This window comes from Rhinichthys klamathensis, unplaced genomic scaffold (genome assembly GCF_029890125.1).
Source record: "Rhinichthys klamathensis goyatoka isolate OS25496 unplaced genomic scaffold, OSU_Roscu_1.1 h1tg000053l_1, whole genome shotgun sequence".
NCBI classification, from domain to species: domain Eukaryota; kingdom Metazoa; phylum Chordata; class Actinopteri; order Cypriniformes; family Leuciscidae; genus Rhinichthys; species Rhinichthys klamathensis.
Window position 1 is genome coordinate 4,245,212 of NW_026606598.1, and position 19,674 is coordinate 4,264,885.

Below are 19,674 nucleotides of genomic sequence, written 5' to 3' on the forward strand. Positions count from 1 at the left end.
ATGAAATGGCACATAAAACAGGATATTCAGCAAGAAATCAAATTGCAATCAGTGCCGAAATGTGAAAGTCCGACTGTATGCACGTCTCTAGTTCCTTTAGTATTCGTACGGCAGATCATGTACCTTAAAATATCCCTTATAAAAACATCACCACCTCACCTCAGATGTCCTCCAAACCTGATTATCAATTCAGCACTGAGCAATACGGCACGGACGAGCATTTCTCATTCCTTTAGAAACACGCAAAGCTTTTACTATTATTGATCTGCATTTGTTTTCCATTAATTTTCCATTCGTTTTGAGCTTCACTTTATCCAAAACATCCTCTATAATTGTTAGTGTTTGTAAAATGTGACAGTGGCGGCTTTAAAGGAATAGATCATGCAAAAAATATCGAATAATGACTTTTATTATTTACTCACCCTCATGTCATTTTAAACACATTTGAACTGCCATCCATCCATCTATCCATCTATGTGACCCTGGACCACAAAACTAGTCATAAGTCGCACAGGTATATTTGTGGCAATAGCCAACAATACATTGTATGGGTCAAAATGATCGATTTTTATTTTATGGCAAAAATCATTAGGATATTAGGTAAAGATCATGTTCCATGAAGATATTTTGTAAATTTCCTACCGTAAATATGTCAAAGTTACTTTTGCTGGATGCAGCAACAGAGGACTTCATTTGGACAACTTTAAAGGCGATTTTCTCAATATTTACATTTTTTGTACCCTCAGATTCCAGAATTTTGTGGTGTCACATATATATTATCCATATATATATATATATATATATACATACACATACATACATGCATACATACATACATATATATATATATATATATATATATATATACATTTATACCCACAAAACAGAATGTGAGCCAAGTAGTATGTCTGAATACAGTATTCATAAAACAGGCGAAAAGTCCCTGGATGACCTACTACTTTAAATAATGATTTAAATAATTTACTCACAATTTGGATGATCTGTTCCTTTAAAGTCACGATGAAACAAAAGCAGCTTTTTCTTTTGTAATGTGACAGATCTGAATGTGAGCTTGCAGTCGATTGTAAGAAAGGGACGGGGTTTACAAATAATTGTTCAGTATACGTCATCAGAAAGAATTATTTTGTCATCATGTCAAATTATGACATATTGATGAAAAATGACCAGGTAAAAAACCATGACGGTTGGATGAATTGTTCACAATAAGATCAATAACATGCATTTCGAAAACAGATGTGAATTTTCATTTCATACTGACAAAGACTTTTGTTTTGCCAGCAGTACTGCAGCTGCAAATGAAGAATATCATATCCACTATACAGCAGTGCACCCAAAAACCTTCTCAAAATCTCTGAATCAAGGAAGCATCTCTTAAGATTCCAACCCATCATTCCCTTCTCTCCACGGTGTCTACACTAATCCAGAAGGAGCGGCTCATTCTGTCTCGAAGTGTTGAAGATCAGACAGACAGTCCCTGCGCTATTGAATCAGCATTACAGGGAAGGGCTGTGTGTGTGTGTGTGTGTGTGCATGCATGTTGGATTGTACGAGTCTCGAGGGACATTCATTTCGCAGACGCAGACTTTTTTCATACATATTTATGCGTCGACTCTCTTCCCCTGCCCCCTTTCCAAACCCTCTTCACCCTCACGTCCCAGGCTAAACAAAGCACTGGAAAGTGGGATCAGAGCCGTATCTCTCACTGCCAGAGATGAAGCGTCATTATCCATTATAAATATATCATCAGTGAAAGTACATTTAAAAACATTAAAAAGCGGAAGAAGTACAGGTAAAATAAAATGTAAACGAAGGTGTCTTAAATGTTTCCCCGCTTTTATATGATTACAACACGATTTGACAAGAAACATGACTTAATATATGGATAGTTCACCCAAAGATGAAAATTGTGTCATGATTTACTCACCCTCAAGTTGTTCCAAAGCTGTATGACTTTCTTTCTTCTGCTGAACACAACATATATCTTGAAGAATATGGGTAACCAAACAGTTGATGAGCCCCATTGACTTCCATAGTATTGGGGGGGAAAATATCTCTATGGAAAATATGATGGAAGTCAATGGCTTCAATCAACTGTCTGGTTACCATCATTCTTCAAAATATCTTGTTTTGTGTTCAGCAGAAGAAAGAAATTCATACAGTTTTGGAACAACTTGAGGGTGAGTAAATGATGACAATTTTCATCTTTGAGTGAACTATCCATAAATGAGGTCTTGTTTTCTGAAGAAAAAAAAAAAATCAAAATTAAGTGAGTTCTTGCTTCAAACAAGAAAGTAAAAGTAATTCAAAGAGAAAACAAGATTATTTTTCTTAATCCACTCACAGATATATTTTCTTGTTTTAACCATAAACTCACTTATTTTGATATATTTTTCCTTCTCAAGTTAATGCATGTTAGATTTCAAGTCACCATGAAATCAAAATGGACAATTATTTTTTTCTATGGAATATTGCAGTATTTATTATAAAAGATTTATCTGTGCACATCATTTTTTATTTATTTATGTGCTCTAATCTGATCTAATCTTTAATCGAAATAACTTCTCATTCCTCTTGCAGCAACATCTCTTCTCTTCTCTGGTGATGTGTTTACTGGCGCGAGGGCGGGACAACCTGTCACTCACATGAGATCCACCAATAGCAAACCACACCCATCCAATCAATCCCTGATGGACAAAATTAAACCCCGGCCATCATTTTTCTTATTCAAGAAACTGTTTCACTTGAATATACATCATAATAGGGAAGAAAATAGTAACGCAACTTCCATTTCATGCCAAATTTAAGAATGTTTAGATATTTGTAATGGAAAACTAGACAAAAATACGGATTTAGAAAATCTTTTTTTGCACTGTAGGGCATTGCTAGGTCTCTATACGATGTAAATCTACAATATGGTCTCTAGATATTACCCAGGTCCAAGCCTGTAAAAAAATACATTATATAACAGTTCTCACAGTCTACAAGCCATATTAATCACTCACTAATGCAAAAAAAAAACTAAAAAAACCTACTATACTGAGGGATCTTACATGCACAGAAAAAGAGAATGAGAGTCGTAAGAGAGTGGGAGAGTATATGACAGCTACCGTACTTCAAACTCTTTGTGGAGCTTTATAAAACACTTCCTCCAGGCATTTGCTGATTAAGCTCTGAAGTGGCAAAACAAGATTAAGTGGGCCGGTCAGAACAGTTAACCTCCAGCTCTGAGAGCCCAGCATTACTCATATTACTTCAGCTTGATGGACTCGCTCTCTACTGTCTATAGACAGCTGCCTTGACTGTGAAGTGTGATTGCTGTATGCATTTCAATAGAGTTTTGCATTGCCATACTGCTAAGCTAATGGCACAATACTCTAATAAGCATACAAAGATATGGTAAAATAGATTGAACTATTTTTACCAATACTTACAAAATTTGCTTGGATTCATCTATAATTTTGGATTTGTATTTTCTCAATTGCATTATATGATTGGCTTCTCTATGACGGGTACATGCAATGCCGCCTTTGGACAAGAAACACCATGGTATTAACATTAAATATACCATGTTTTTTGGACATTATGGTAATTCCATGGTGTTCTTTGAAGAACTTAAATTCCACTTATACAAAGGCACAGTGACATCACCTTGGTACTAAAAAAAGTACTTTTTGTAAGAGCATTTACTTTGCCGGCATGTTTTCATGGAACATCCCAAGGTAACACTTTATTTCTGTGGTCCAGTATAGATAGTAACTTTGCAACTACATGTCAGCTAGCAGTCATTAGAGTATTAGTAGACTGTCTGCTTAATATACGAACACTTTATTCTGATGCTCCCCAACAGCCATTCTACTGACTATAAGTAACTTTGCAACTACATGTCAAATTATTCTACTAACCCGAACCCTAACAGTCTAATAACAGTGTACTAATACTCTAGTGAGAGATAGTTGACATGTAGTTGCAAAGTTACTTATAGGTAGTAGAATGTCTAAAGAGGACCATCGAAATAAAGTAACCCAATACTGTAGTATCATAATATTGCATACTCTCAAATTACTGTAAATCAATACTGAAGGTCTATGAGGATATACATCTATGAGGACAAATCTTAAAATACTTAATGTGGCTCAAATGCATGTAAATGTTTGTGCTAACAAAGATGCATTTTACACTTGCAGTCTTCCCTCTAGTATTGTAAAAAGCCCTTAATAAATGTCCCATTCTTGATTTATAGTCAAAGACACAATGCAGGATATGAACAGAAAGTGTGCGTCTCTGCAGATGAACTGCAGCAGGGATGAGACATCTTTAAACCGAAAGAGGCCACTGCAGGCGAGACACAACAATGGACTCTACCTTCCTGTCGGCGTTGCTATGGCGACGGCTGCGGGCTTCGCGTGTGTACCTCACGGTTCTGCATCCCATTTAAAACTGCAACACAGCCGAAACAACGGCGATGACAGGAGACATGCCGCTAACTCAATCCCACAGTGAAATGACCGACAGTTTTGATCCAATAACCTGTGGACCTGAAAGGTACGACTGCAGCACAAAGGACGCTTTCTATTATATAACAGTTCCAGTGATTCAAATAGCTCAAACACAACGGCTAAATCCAAACAACCTGGACATAAACAAAGATTATCAACCTATGTTTAACAAATGAACCACAAAATACCATGTCAAAAAAAGAAGTGAGATCCAACCTGCATCTCTGCAGATAAAGCATGATGGGACTGATAGCGGTGAAAGAACAGAATGTAATGAACACATTCACACTCATTATAAACCTCTCGAAAGGCATAAAAGTGACTGGTTTCTGAGATTATAATGGACTATTTACTCTTAAAAGTGTGCAACGTGACTACATTAAGATATAAAGATGGTCAGTAACTCTCACTAACACACACACACACACACACACACACACACACACACACACAATTACCTTTCTTTTTGACCATGACCATCAGTGATAAGTGGATATGAATCAATAACCAGCCCTGGTGGAGTCGTATCCAGAGAGATTCAACGCCGCATTCAAAAAGCTAAGCAAAAATCCAGTTAACTAATACAGATGAACAGGAGGAAAGAGGAAAATGTGAGTAAGAGAAAGCTTAAATGTCTCCTAAAACAACAGAGGCAGCCCGGCGTGTGCCTGCTCCCCTGTACCCCTCTGTTCTCTTCTCCTCCTCCTTCTGCCCCCACCCCTCGTCCCATCCCCCTTTTCTGTCTCATTAATCCGAGGACTCGCCCATCTTCCTCTGCAGTCTGGAAGTTACCGGCTCTGCCAAGCAGATTTATGATTGTGGCAGCCAATTTGCCTTGATTAGGCTAGAACAAGCTTTCAAAAGGTTCATATCAAACGGGTAAAACAATGTTTTACAGGTAATGAGGTTCATATGTATTTAAATATAAAAAAACAAACAAATATTCAAACAAATACTAACATCGAATAAAAATATTACTAAAGTGTGTAATTTCTTTGCCATTAACATCTAGCCTGGCATGCCAGACCTACATCAAGATGTTTCACTGGCAGCGAAATGATTTTTGCTGCCGCTAGGGTGCGTCTAGATTTCTAGGCTAATTAACATCAGTAAATGGAATTAAAAATAGTAATAATAATAATGATTTTTCCCAAACACACACTGCCTGCTATTGGTTGAACAAACTCACACCTTAGGTTGAGCCAATGTTACTGTCCCGGGATGGTCGGGATGCTAATATACAAATAGGCTATTATACAAATAGCCTAGGCTAGAGCTGTCAGTACTTTTACAAGCACACCAGAAAACTGCTGCTTTCTGCTAAAACCCTGGAATAAGCAGTTTTCTGAGATGCATGAAAACATAGCCAGAGTTATCACAGTGTTGACCTTTCTCAGAGGATTCAATATGAAAATGGCTTCTGCATTTAAAAATTGGATTCTATTTCTTAAATGTCATTTATTTCACTGAAAAGTCTCATAATTTTTTTTTTTTAAAGCGAATAAAAAAATATTAAAATTGAATACGCGGATACGCTGCTGTGAGTATGTATGGTAGCTTGTTTCCGCCACAGAATGAAAAATAAAAAAGGTAATTTGCGACTTTTTATCTCACAATTCTGACTTTATTTCTCAGAATTGGGAGATATAAAGTCAGAATTGCGTGTTGTAAAGTCAGAATTGTGAGATATAAAGTCGCAATTGCGTGTTGTAAAGTCAGAATTGATTGATATAAAGTCGCAATTGCGTGTTGTAAAGTCAGAATTGCGTGATATAAAGTCGCAATTGCGTGTTATAAAGTCAGAAATGCTTGATATAAAGTCGCAATTACGTGTTATAAAGTCAGAATTGCGAGATATAAAGTCACAATTGATTGATATAAAGTCGCAATTGCAGGATATAAAGTCAGAATTGCGTGATATTAAGTCGCAATTGCGTGTTGTAAAGTCAGAATTGTGAGATATGAAGTCAGAATTGTGAGATATAAAGTCAGAATTGTGAGATATAAAGTCGCAATTGCGTGTTGTAAAGTCAGAATTGATTGATATAAAGTCGCAATTGCGTGTTGTAAAGTCAGAATTGTGAGATATAAAGTCGCAATTGCGTGTTGTAAAGTCAGAATTGATTGATATAAAGTCGCAATTGCGTGTTGTAAAGTCAGAATTGCGTGATATAAAGTCGCAATTGCGTGTTGTAAAGTCAGAATTGCGTGATATAAAGTCGCAATTGCGTGTTATAAAGTCAGAAATGCTTGATATAAAGTCGCAATTGCGTGTTGTAAAGTCAGAATTGCGAGATATGAAGTCGCAATTGCGTGTTGTAAAGTCAGAATTGCGTGATATAAAGTCGCAATTGCGTGTTGTAAAGTCAGAATTGCGTGATATAAAGTCGCAATTGCGTGTTGTAAAGTCAGAATTGCGTGATATAAAGTCGCAATTGCGTGTTATAAAGTCAGAATTGCTTGATATGAAGTCGCAATTGCGTGTTGTAAAGTCAGAATTGCGTGATATAAAGTCGCAATTGCGTGTTGTAAAGTCAGAATTGCGAGATATAAAGTCAGAATTGCGTGATATAAAGTCGCAATTGCGTGTTATAAAGTCAGAATTGTGAGAAATAAAGTCAGAATTGATTGATATAAAGTAGCAATTGTGTGTTATAAAGTCAGAAATGCTTGATATAAAGTCGCAATTGCGTGTTATAAAGTCAGAATTGCGAGATATAAAGTCAGAATTGCGTGATATAAAGTCGCAATTGCGTGTTATAAAGTCAGAATTGTGAGAAATAAAGTCAGAATTGATTGATATAAAGTAGCAATTGTGTGTTATAAAGTCAGAAATGCTTGATATAAAGTCGCAATTGCGTGTTGTAAAGTCAGAATTGATTGATATAAAGTCGCAATTGCGTGTTATAAAGTCAGAATTGTGAGAAATAAAGTCAGAATTGATTGATATAAAGTCGCAATTGCGTGTTATAAAGTCAGAAATGCATGATATAAAGTCGCAATTGCGTGTTATAAAGTCAGAATTGCGTGTAGTAAAGTCAGAATTGTGAGATAGTCTAAATTCTGTCTTTTTCTCGCAATTGCAACTATTTCTCAGAATTGCGACTTTATATCTCGCAATTGCGACTTTATTTCTCACAATTCTGACTTCATATCTCGCAATTGTGAGATAAAAAGTCGCAATTATTATTATTATTTTTTTTCAGTGGCGGAAACAAGCTTCCATAAGTATGTAAGACATGCTGCACAAATAACATTTATCAATTACCCCTAACAGATCTATACAGGTGGAGCTGGGGAAGATGGAGGGTTTTAGATGAATTTCGAAATGGTGAATGGTAACCAGCCATTTAAATATTGAGCAGAAAGCTCATTGGCTGCAGATGCAATGTGAACCAATCAGCTTGTGCCAAGAAGTTAACGCTGTAAATATCATCAGCTTGCGCCATCTAGAGATCATGACAGAACTAGGCATAATACTTCAAAACTCATGTGCTCAGCCCATCCTGCTACTCATAAAATAACTAAAATATGTCAGGATCTTTGCTGAGAAAGGCCAGCCGTGCCGCCTTCACCTGACATATCCTTAGATCACACAGGTTTGTCTGGGATCATGGCAGCGGACAGAACATGATCTTGTTTAATCCACTATAAATATCCCTGTGATTAAGCTCTGACAATCCTATTACTAGACACAACAGTTGTCTGAGTGACACCCACTCTCAAAGAACTACATGAGCAGAACATCTTCTATACTATTATGTGGACAAAAACACTCCACCGAGTTCACTCTGTTCAAAAATAGCTGTAAATTCTCACAAAATAAATAAATAAACAAATTGCAAGCAACATATAAATTCCAAATATTTCAGTATTGTGAAGCTTTACCGGTGCGGTGACTGATTGCTTTTAGACAGATCTTAAATTACTTCATTTTGTTCATTCATACATGCAGTTTTGAATGGGTTTATCAGAAATAGCTGACACCACAATAAGCTATTTCAAACAGCAAAAACCACTCAAACAACATAGCGGTATGATTCACAACACAAAATAAAGAGGAAATGAGCCGAAATGTGTGTACTTTCTGATCACAATTTCTCTCAGTAAATTTTTTTTTCACAAGCTCAAAAACAAAGCAGAATGCACATTTCTGCTCGTTAATATCTAGTTAAGTGACACTGTAAACCCTAATCAAACCCTAACCCTAATTAAAATACTTAATTGGTTTGAGTAGGGTGAACTTAAATTAAACAAATTAGTCCAATCAAATGAACTTTTATGAGTATTTAGAACTTTTTCTTCTGAGTTCTCAAAACAGACACATCTTAAGTAATCTGAATTGTTTCATAGTTTTCTTTAAATTTAAACAAACTCAAATTTAACTGAGACTGGACTGGGATTTCTATTTCCCAGCATGCTTTGCCATGACACATATATACTGTATTGTGTATATTGCAGCATGCAAATGCTTACTTATTTAATCGGTAATGCAAAGCTTTGATAGCATAGCAATTGCATGAGTACACCATTATGGGAACCCCCCAAAACCCTGACATAACAGAAGCTATTTGAAATTCGCATAGCAAAACATTAAACACTAAATCTCACACTTGGCATTAATCTTGCAGAAAAAAAAACCACACACACACAACCCACAAACAAACTTTTAATTGGAGCATTTACTCTCCCTTTCGAGTGTCATGGAAAAGCATCCTGGGAAATAGAAATCCCAGCCCAGTTTCAGTTAAATTTAAGTTTGTTTAAATTAAAAGAAACAAGTTCATACAACTTAAAACAATGAAAAAATGCAGGTTTTGTTAATATTTTTGTGGAAACTAATATATTTTGGACATAGTCTGGATCAGAGGTAACCTGAGGATCATCACCCTGAGGTGGCAGCGTGACCTCACAACGCATCCTGAATGGGCGATCTGTTGTTGTGGCATCTAGTCTGGATCAGAGTTAACTTGAGGATCATCAACCTCAGGTGGTAGCGTGACCTCACAACACATGCCTAGAAGCATCAATGAACACTTTTCCGTACGCAAAAACGTACTTTACCTAATCATAGACTGGATTAGTGCGGACACATTTCTAAAAGCTAAATACTCTGGAGAACTAAATGTATGCGACTGGCGCTTATGCTTCACTCAACTGGTTAAGTTTTGCATTAGTAATGCCATGGGCTTGGCTCCCAGAGAACAGGAGGTCAAGTTTTGAGGTAAAAGCATCTGCCAAATGTATTAATGTAATGGAAGATGTATAGTTATATTAATAATCTCTGCTGTAGATTCAACTTGCATGATGTCAACATAACATTCAGCATCAGATAGGATGGGCTAAAACATTTTCATTATATTGATCATCATATTTAAATTTGTGCAAAGATTAGGAACATTTTTTTCACAATAGATGACTAAATCTAGTAGTCAGGGGCCTATTCTGAGGTCCTGGGGCATCTGCTCCATTCATAATCCAGCCCTGCTGCATCTAATTTCGATTTTAAAATTGTTTCACATGCATCAAACTCTGTGCAATTTGTTTGAATCTCTGTGCAATAGCACTGCACTGTTAAATAATTACAACTTATTGTTATATACATAAGAGCATTTTCATTGATTTGTCATGCCATTATCTTTTCCAAGAACACTGCTCCACAATTACTGACTGTCTGCCCTTCTCAGATGACCCTGTAAAAGCTCTTAGTTCTCCACAGTAATGTCCGGAAGTAAACTCTTCCAAGCGGATCTATATGGTTCATCAAGGAATGCCAGGATGGGGGCAATGCAACTTAAATCAACAAATATGCCGTAAAACAGAACACAGACATCTCGAGAGTTGCTACACTTTTAAATTGATACGGTGTCCTAAAACATTAAAATAAATGTACATTTAGCTGTGCACCTGCTTGTGTCATTTTTACTACTGTCTACAAACGACATAAACACAAGAAACATCTTTTTTGGGGTTGATATAAGATTTTTAAAATGTTTTAAGGAGGTCTCTTATGCTCAGCAAGACTGCATCAAAAATAGAGTAAATAAAAAGTTATGTGAAATATTATTACCATTTAAAATAACTGTTTTCTATTTGAATCTATATAAACATGTAATTTATTCCTGTGATGTCAAAGCTGAATTTTCAGCATCATTACTTCCGTCTTGCATGATCCTTCAGAAATCATTCTAATATGCTGATTTGCTGCTCAAGAAACATTTCTTGTTGAAAACAGCTGTGCTGCTTAATATGTTTGTGGAAAGTATACTTATCAGGATTCTTTAATTAATAGAAAGACTCAATGCAAACATTATAAATGTCTTTACTGCCACTTTTGCCACAGGTTTCATTAGTTAACAACTTTAGTTAATATGAACTAAGAATAAACAATATTTAGACAGCATTTATTAATCTTAGTTAATGCTAATTTCAAAATTTACAAATACAAACGTTGTATTTGTTACTATTAGTAATTTCACTGTGAACTAACGTGAACTAACAATGAACGAAATACTGTAACAAATGTATTGCTCATTGTTAGTTCATTTACAGTTAATAAATTAACTAATGTTAACAAATGAGACCTTATTGTAACGTTAAAAAAACACGTTTTTATAAAAAAAACAACACCACAAAATCTTACTGACCCCCAACTTTTGAACGGCAATGCATGTAAAAGCTTCTTCTTTCAAGCCAAATGAAGTTCCTTTCCCACAAAATTGCTGTAATCTGTTTGTGTAAATCTTTACCCAAACAAGAGTTTACAAGCAAATCCCAAGAAATCTGAAGACTCCTGATGGAGGAAATCTGACATGCTGGATCTGTCCGATGGTCTAATACGAGTAAAGCCTTTTTGCAAGATTCAAGCATCCTTGAAGAAGTTTACAGTTACATAAAACTCATTTTCGAAAAGCAGTAACCATCATTTTTTGACATTAGTGTACTGATTAATAAATTGCATAATGCTCTTTTCTCCTCATATACACACACACTCACAAAAGTTTGATGCGTCAAGATGTTTCCTTGCACTTAGATGAGCACTACATCTTGATTAGCATAATTAATTGCTTCCATCCCATTAAAAGCAACTGATATATATATATATATATATATATATATATATATATATATATATATATATATATATTAGTGTTGTCACGATACTAGAATTTCTAACTTCGATACGATACCTTGAAAAATATCGATATTCGATACCATTTTCGATACCACGGAGAAAAAACTGCCACAATATTAAGGGGGTATTTTTTTAATTTAAAGCTAAATATAACAAGTCTAGAACATGACAATGAGGTATATTTTACATGAACAAAAATGTCCTGAGTTCTTGGAGGATAGAGAGTCAGTAATGTATAATAATAAGATTAAACATTCAATTTTCAGTTAAAGGCATGTCATTATTGAATTCAGAGATGCCATTGTCTAGCTGTTTAGTTTAATTAATATCTGTGTAATCAAATTGATGATAATAGCTAATGAAGGAAAATTGCAGAATTAAATAATATTTTTTGAATAAAGTTAAATAGGCACCAGTTAATTTACATTTGACCACAGTTACAATATTTACTTGTCTAAGATTCCTCAGTCAGATTATGTTAACTTTAAGAATTAAAACGAGACAACACAGACTCTTATCAACAACAATACTAGGCCATCTTGGTTAATGTTTCAGAAAAGTTCAAATGGGAAGAGTTACAGTGTTTCCTTGAGGATTTTTTTTTTAGCAGTGGGGGCAGGTCTGTCCAAACAACAAACACCCCTGATGCTGAGCATTTGCTGCTAAATAGTAGCCTACCCCTGGAGCCTGTTCCTTAAGTCTGTTTTCACCTATACAATAATTTAAAAAAATGAGTGATGTGAGGGATTATTGATAGTCAAACAATCTGTTGGGTGCCCGCAGCCCGCTCGCGTGTCCGCACTATTCTCCGATATGCCCGCTCGCGGTGTGTAGCTCGTGTCCGCGCTATTCTCTGACATGCCCGCTCGCGTCCGCGCTATTCTCCGACATGCCCGCTCGCGGTGTGTAGCGCGTGTCCACGCTATTCTCCGACATGCCCGCTCGCGGTGTGTTTTTTACGCGTGTCCGCGCTATTCTCCGACATGCCCGCTCGTGGTGTTCTTAATCAATCAACCAAAGCCGGTCGCGGGGGCGCGGCCCTCGCCATCTTTCCATTCACTTCACTTTTGCTATTTAACCAGAGCGAATGAGACGAGTGCGTCACGTGTGGTGTTTGTCAACGCGCCTTTTGAGAGAAGTGAACGTGACTGCTCGGCTAGTATCGATACTTCGGGAAATTAGTATTGGTACCGTTCAGATATTTCAGTATCGATATTTATCGAAATATCGATATTTTTGACAACACTAATATATATATATATATATATATATATATATATATATATATATATATATATATATATATAAGGATTCATGTTTTGGAAGCTGTTGGAATATTCATAAAAAATATTTTCCATATGAAATTATGAATACTAATGAGATCATGTTGTCGACAAAGACACAGCATTACTAGGACCAGTGTTGGGTAAGTTACACTAAAAAAGTAATTAAATACTATTGCATCTCAAAAAGTGTAATAAGATTACTGTGCTTAAACCCTCTCTTTAAAAAGTATTGCATTATATATTACAAATTACGGTTGAACAATACAGGGATAGACATGAAACTGCTATTTTTAATTCTTTCAAATAAATAATATAAAATTGCATCAATTATTCTTGAACTGACCAGTGTTTAAAGGGAGGTTATATTAAAAACATACATTTTAACATTAGACGTTAAATTCTGATGTTAACTCCACTATTGTTTTATATACGTTTATATATGTTTATTTGGTAGCACTTTATTTTACAGTCCTTTTCCGCATGTACTTACTATGTAGGATACTTATTACAGTGATTACAATAACCAGGTAATAACTAGGTACTAACCTAAACCAATGTAGTTGCCTTATATTACCCAGCTAAGAACACTGTAAGTAGCATACTGTAAAATAAAGTGCAATCAATTGTTCTATAGCCTATACAGTATTTATCAGTAGTAACTAATTAAATAACAGAAAAATTAAGAGTACTTTACTTATTCAAGAGAAAAGTAACTAAATTACAGTAATTAAATTACTTGTTGTAAAACAAAAGTTTCCTTAAAATAAACAATTGAACTTTACAAATACCATCGCTCAGTTGATCATGGGTCTAAATTTGAAAACTAATCTAATACTGTCTCTTACAGTATTATGCAATGAACAAGAGGTGTGCGATGCTGGGTTTGAAGCACAATATAAAGCGCAACCCACTGTTCGTACCGGGCGTCAGGCTCTCGCTCAGGTAGTAGTCGTCAGGGTTGATAAACGGCAGCTGTTGCATCATGGACTGTTTGGGAATGAGGTACAGCACTTCTGCCACACGTCCATCCTCTATGACAGACATGCGTTTGACGGAGTTTGTGCGTTTGATCCGGGTGCGATCCACCTGCTGACTGCGTCCCGAGCCGCACAGTTTCCCCAGGCTGTTCAAAGTGGGAAGGGAAGGCATGGCTGTGGTGCACAATAAGTCCTTAAAAACACACCAAACCTGCCCAAAAATGCTTTAGGAATTAGTCTTCTCCACAACTGACTCAATATCCAGATGCAAATGATGACCGGTGATCTCCCAAAAAGCCCTTTGACCCAGCGGTCAGCTTCCACGTTCCAGCCGGCGAGTCTGCAGAGAGCGCCAAACTCCAACCAAAACACTCTGATCTTCAGGTTAACAAATCTTCAATTAAATGCTTACTCGTCACAATTTAGTGCTTGCCAGATGCAATGCTCCTACTTCTGGCTCAGGTGAAGACCACAGGTGAACCCCAATCCAGAGTGGACAGTAAGAAGTGTCTCGAATAGCTCCTTTCCTTCTCCTAAGCGGATCAACCCTGACGTCTATCTCTCGGACGGGGTTTTCCGACGCCGCTGCAGCACAAGCTCCTTGCTCAGAGCAGTTTAACGACACAACTAAAAATACCCTGATCTGGATCCAAATCAAGAATGGTCATCTTTGAGACAATTAGCAAGCCCTTATTTGAACAGTTCGATTCTTTTTTTAGAAACTGCAGTCCATTATCTATTAATACAATTGAAATGTAATGCACGAGATTAGCTGAAACAGACACAGATTAGTTATAATCCCACAAACTCCTTTAAATCTTTAATCACAGGATTTTCTAATTCAGCCAAAGAAAGCGGCGTCAGAAGGAAAAAATCTGATGTTACAACGATAAAAAAAAAAGGATTATGATCGTGGCAGCAATAATCAAAATGTTAATTCTTCATATGCTCGCAGAGTCTGTAATCTTGAGCAATTCATTTTGTGATATACTATTATTAATATAATGGCAGCTGTTTGGCACAACTCATAAAAAAAATAATCAAACTGTTGTGGTTTAATGAATGTCTTATGGAGATGAAATTAGAGGTGTAATAACCGTTACAAGTTCATAAATCCCACCCAAACCTCTCTATTTGTTCCCTCGCCTCTGGAGGAAATAGGTGAGAACAAATGGGCATAAATAAACAAGCACATTTTCTGATTAAAATCAATAAATAAATAAATAAATAAAATAAAAGGGGAAACAGGAAACGGCAGTTATTTATTATAATAATTTTCTAGAGAATGTATTCAAAATGTCCAGATAAGAATATATGGGATTTTCATTTATTTTGATCTTCATCCAATATTGTAACTACAGCTGAATTTCCCATTGTGCTGAAACTTCATTATGGGTTTTTCTTTTTTGGGGGGCTTTCTGCCAATTTTCTGGGTGGTATTAGAGTTGGCATAATTAAACAAATTACATAAATGATAAAAAGATAGACAATTTAAAAGAAGAGTAAATCAAATTAATTATATAAAATAATAAAGTAAATAAATTGTAATACATATAAAATAATACACAATGCATCCAGAGCACATAACCTTTTGTAACACCCACAGCCAGACAACCGACTAGATCTGATAAAAAACGAGTCCAGTAAACTACATGACAGACATTAGTAATTATAAATCAAACATAGTTTAGTAATCTAATGCTGTTTGAAGAGCAGTGTTGGGGAAGTTACTTTTAAAAGCAATTCATGACAATATTGTGGTACTCCCTAAAAAAAGTAACTAATTGCTTTACTTAGTTACTTTTTATGTAAAGTAATCCATTACATTACTTTTGAATGACTTTTTCTCACCTGGGCTGGCCTTGCTTGTTTGTTTTTTAATAACAAAACAAACAAAATAAGGGATGAAGACAATGCTAACTCACGCCTGTACAGTAGAGGACGCAGCTCAAACAAACCTTTCAGATATTTTGTAGAAAATTTAAAAGTAATGCATTACTTTGAAAAGGTAATCTGATTACGTAACTTGTAATGTCGAAGAGTGCTTTAGGCGCTGTCATTGACTGAAGGAGATAATTCACCAAATGATGACAAATAGTGGAGAAAAGCACTAACCTACTGGCTTTATGAAATTACAGAGTAAAGAATGCGATTTAAGAGACATGTGCTGAGACCCCGCAGAGGGTCTTTCTGCACTCAGATGCATTAGAGAGACCGTGGCTCAGCAGTTTTTACTTATTAAACACACACAGGCTCTGTTTCAAAACCTATAAAGGTGTATATGCTAGCAATATTTTAAGAAAGGTTGTACAGAAAGGTAATTATCTTTCATTTCTAAGATAACTTATTTTGGACAAACTGCTACATCATACTTATCCTTTACAGTGAAGGTTATAAGATAATGCAAAACATCTGGACAGTGATTATATAAATTAATATATACACACGCACACAATTTATTTAATAACTAAAACATTTATTTAATGAATCTATTTGAAGTTTTTCTATTTAATTCAATATTTCTATTTTCCAATATTTCTATTCAATGGATTTTTTTTTTTTGCTCTAAGTATCATGCGATTATCTTGGCAACATACCAGCTCACTAGGTTTTTGGAAAAGAGCATCAAAGAGTTTTGCAGACGCTGATAGAATTTATAACAGAGTCAGACTGAGGCAGAATTAGAATTATGCATGTAATCTTTAAACTGTCAAATGTTGAACATCATTTACATGTCAACTGAAAATGAGATTTTAAAGGGAGGGGTGAAGAGAGATGGGTTTAGAGTGACCGAGAGAGAGAGTGAGAGAAAGAGGGATGAACTTCTCATGATCTTCCTCTGCTTCTGCATGATATAGGGCTTCATGAATAATAGAGCTCTGCTGTCTCCGTTAAATGAAGCTCTCTTCCGATCTCTTTCAAGGCCCTTTCACATGACCCATGCACTGCCAACATGAAAAGTTAAAAATGACACAAAAAGGGCAATTTTACAAGATTGTTAGGTAGAAAGATAGTGGGAAATGTACCATAACCGCTTAAAAACATTTGTGCTTAGAACAGAAAAGGTCCCTGTATAACTGCTTTGATACATTGCAGAAAGGAAAAAATAAACTTGCTGAACATTGAACTTTACTGACCGGGTGCTCTTGGTGAATTTAAATTAGTTCAAGAAAGGGTTTCAATGCATTGGACAATGTTGACGTGATTCAGTGAAAGGGCCTTCAGGCTGAGTGGTTGACCGATATGTGTTTTCAGAAGCAGAAGAGAACAATACAGAGCTTATTTATCCAATCTGAATCTCTGCATGTCCATGGTTTTGTGTATTTGGGACTGCTGGCATAAGATCTGACGTGTCTTTGGAGAGCGAAGTTTTGGAAAGAGGTTCGAAAAATTTCGAAATCAATTACAACACCTTTAATTACCGCAAATTAAACTAGACATTGCTAGAATTTAACACTATTTTAGGCCATTTACATAACAGTCACTATAAATATGAATTACTTATCATTATCATTTATTATTATCAAAGTTTTTTTTTTTTTTTTCACGATTCTGTATTGAACAGAAAGTTTAAAAGAACAGTATTTATTTGAAATGGAAATCTTTTGTAACATTATACACTACCGTTCAAAAGTTTGGGGTCAGTAAGATTTTTTGGGAAATAAATTAAAGAAATGAATTCTTATTTAGCAAGGATGCATTAAATTGATCAGAAGTGACAGTAAAGACATTGCTAATGTTACAAAAGCTTTATATTTCTATTTAATATCAAAAAATTTAACAACTGTTTCCAACATTGATAATCAGAAATGTTACTTGAGCAGCAAATCATCAGAATGATTTCTGAAGGATCATGTGACACTGAAGACTGGAGTAATGATGCTGAAAATTCAGCTTTGCATCACAGGAATAAATTGCATTTTATAATATATATATATAAAAAATTATTCACAATATTAGTGTTTTTACTGTATTTTGAATCAAATAAATGCAGCTTTGGTGAGCAGAAGAGACTTCTTTAAAATAATGTTCTAAACTTCTGAACGGTGGTGTATATATAGAGTGCAAAAATATATTAAAAATAATATAAATAGATATGCATATCACACACACACACTTTTGATCAGTGCAGTATTACAACTCCAAAACCGCTGTGATCCTAAAAATCCCTGTTTTTGTTTATGGTCTCCGAAGATGCCCAAAACTGCTACATCATCTTAGACTCTACTCAACTGATACTCAAACTCTGACAACATCTTAAACATGCCTCTAACATGACACATGAACTTGGCATAGAAACCGCAAAAAGGCTGAAGAGTTTAACATGCTGAAATCCTTCATCCACTGATATCAGTTAATGGGATAGTTCACCCAAAAAATGAAAATTGTCATCATCATTTACTCATCCTCAAGTTCCTCCAAACCTGCATGAATCTCTTATTTCTGCTGAACACAAAAGAAGATATTTTGAAGAATGTCAGTTGATGGGCCCCATTGACTATATTTCTTTTCCATACTATGGAAGTCAATGAAGCCCATATCAACTGTTTGGTTAACCATTTTCTTCAAAATATCTTGTTTTGTGTTCAGCAGAAGAAAGAAATTCAAACAGGTTTGGAACAACTTGAGGGTGAGTAAATGATGACAATTTCCCTTGTTAGGTGACCCCCTTAAAGCATCTCCTGTGATATAAAAAGACCACAGTGAATGAATGGGCAGAACATCATGTCCTCTTCATATATGTTTTAGATACCATCTACGTTAATGTTTTATCATTCAGATTTGTATTCTTCCTTTCACTCACTCCCATTGAATTCCATGTTCTCTACACACTCGGGACAGACGAGTTTGCCGTTTCTTCTGTGAAGTGGACCATACAGCAAATTAGCTTAGCACAAACTAACACAAGGTACAGTGGGAATAAATCTCTCTGCTGCAGAGCAAAGCGCCCCAGTTCACCTCGCGGAAACTGATCCAGCTCCAGCGCACACATCAGAGACAACTCCCTTACAAAGGAAAACAATGAACACAAACCAAGCGTAAACACAAAGCCCCCAAGCCTCCTATAGAGATAAACACATATATCACATAGAACAAGACACTGGGAAGTCTGAGACGGTGCTTACCATCAAGTCCGAAGCAGGAGGTAATTTTTTGGGCGTAGTTGCACAGTCCATCGTAAGGAGGCTGTTTTTGCTGGTGCACTGCACTCTTATCCCCCATCTCTACTGACAAGCATATACACCCTCACACACTCACAGGACGGCCCCGGCAGGACATTCTGAAGCTGCGTCCTAATCAATTATTCACATTCGCACAGGGCCACATGCGCACACACACACACACACACACACACACACCAGACTCGTTCCCCCTCGCACACACACACACACACACACACTCACGAAAGTGCTGAGGCGGTGTGTCCTCACTGCATGCGTTCTGGTGTCCGGACCCGGGAGGAAGTGGAGGAGGAGACTCAGGTTACCGCGGTACCGGTTGCCAAGGATAGGCCGGTGATGCCGCAGTCTAACAGGTAGAAGTCTGATGTCCTGGTGCAGAGGCAGGGCGGGGCATTTACGGGATGCTGTCGGACACAGAGATGCAAGAACACACACACACACCCATCCATATGTTGTTAAAAAATACTTGGCCTGAATTATTCAGCTAGGTTTGTCAATCACTGTGTCTGATATGGAAGTCGGTTTCTGTCACAGTTGATTCAAAATTGTGATTTTGTTTTAATAATGAGATATATT

The 19,674-nt window shown here is 36.2% G+C and overlaps 1 protein-coding gene across 13 annotated transcripts in view; it reads right to left on the reverse strand.

Moving 5' to 3' along the window:
• Nucleotides 1-19,171, reverse strand: part of ablim1a (actin binding LIM protein 1a) — a 56,476-nt gene extending 37,305 nt beyond the window's left edge. For 3 of the 13 annotated variants that reach the window (XM_056248269.1, XM_056248267.1, XM_056248265.1), the window contains exon 1: nucleotides 13,859-14,206. In XM_056248269.1, the coding sequence (XP_056104244.1) occupies nucleotides 13,859-14,087 (229 nt within the window). In that variant the 5' untranslated portion in view covers nucleotides 14,088-14,206. Of the gene's footprint in view, nucleotides 1-4,975; nucleotides 5,129-13,858; nucleotides 14,210-19,041 lie in introns of those variants that run through there. The other 10 variants (XM_056248259.1, XM_056248261.1, XM_056248258.1 and 7 more) reach the window with 7 other exon arrangements.
• Nucleotides 19,172-19,674: the final 503 nt, after the last annotated feature.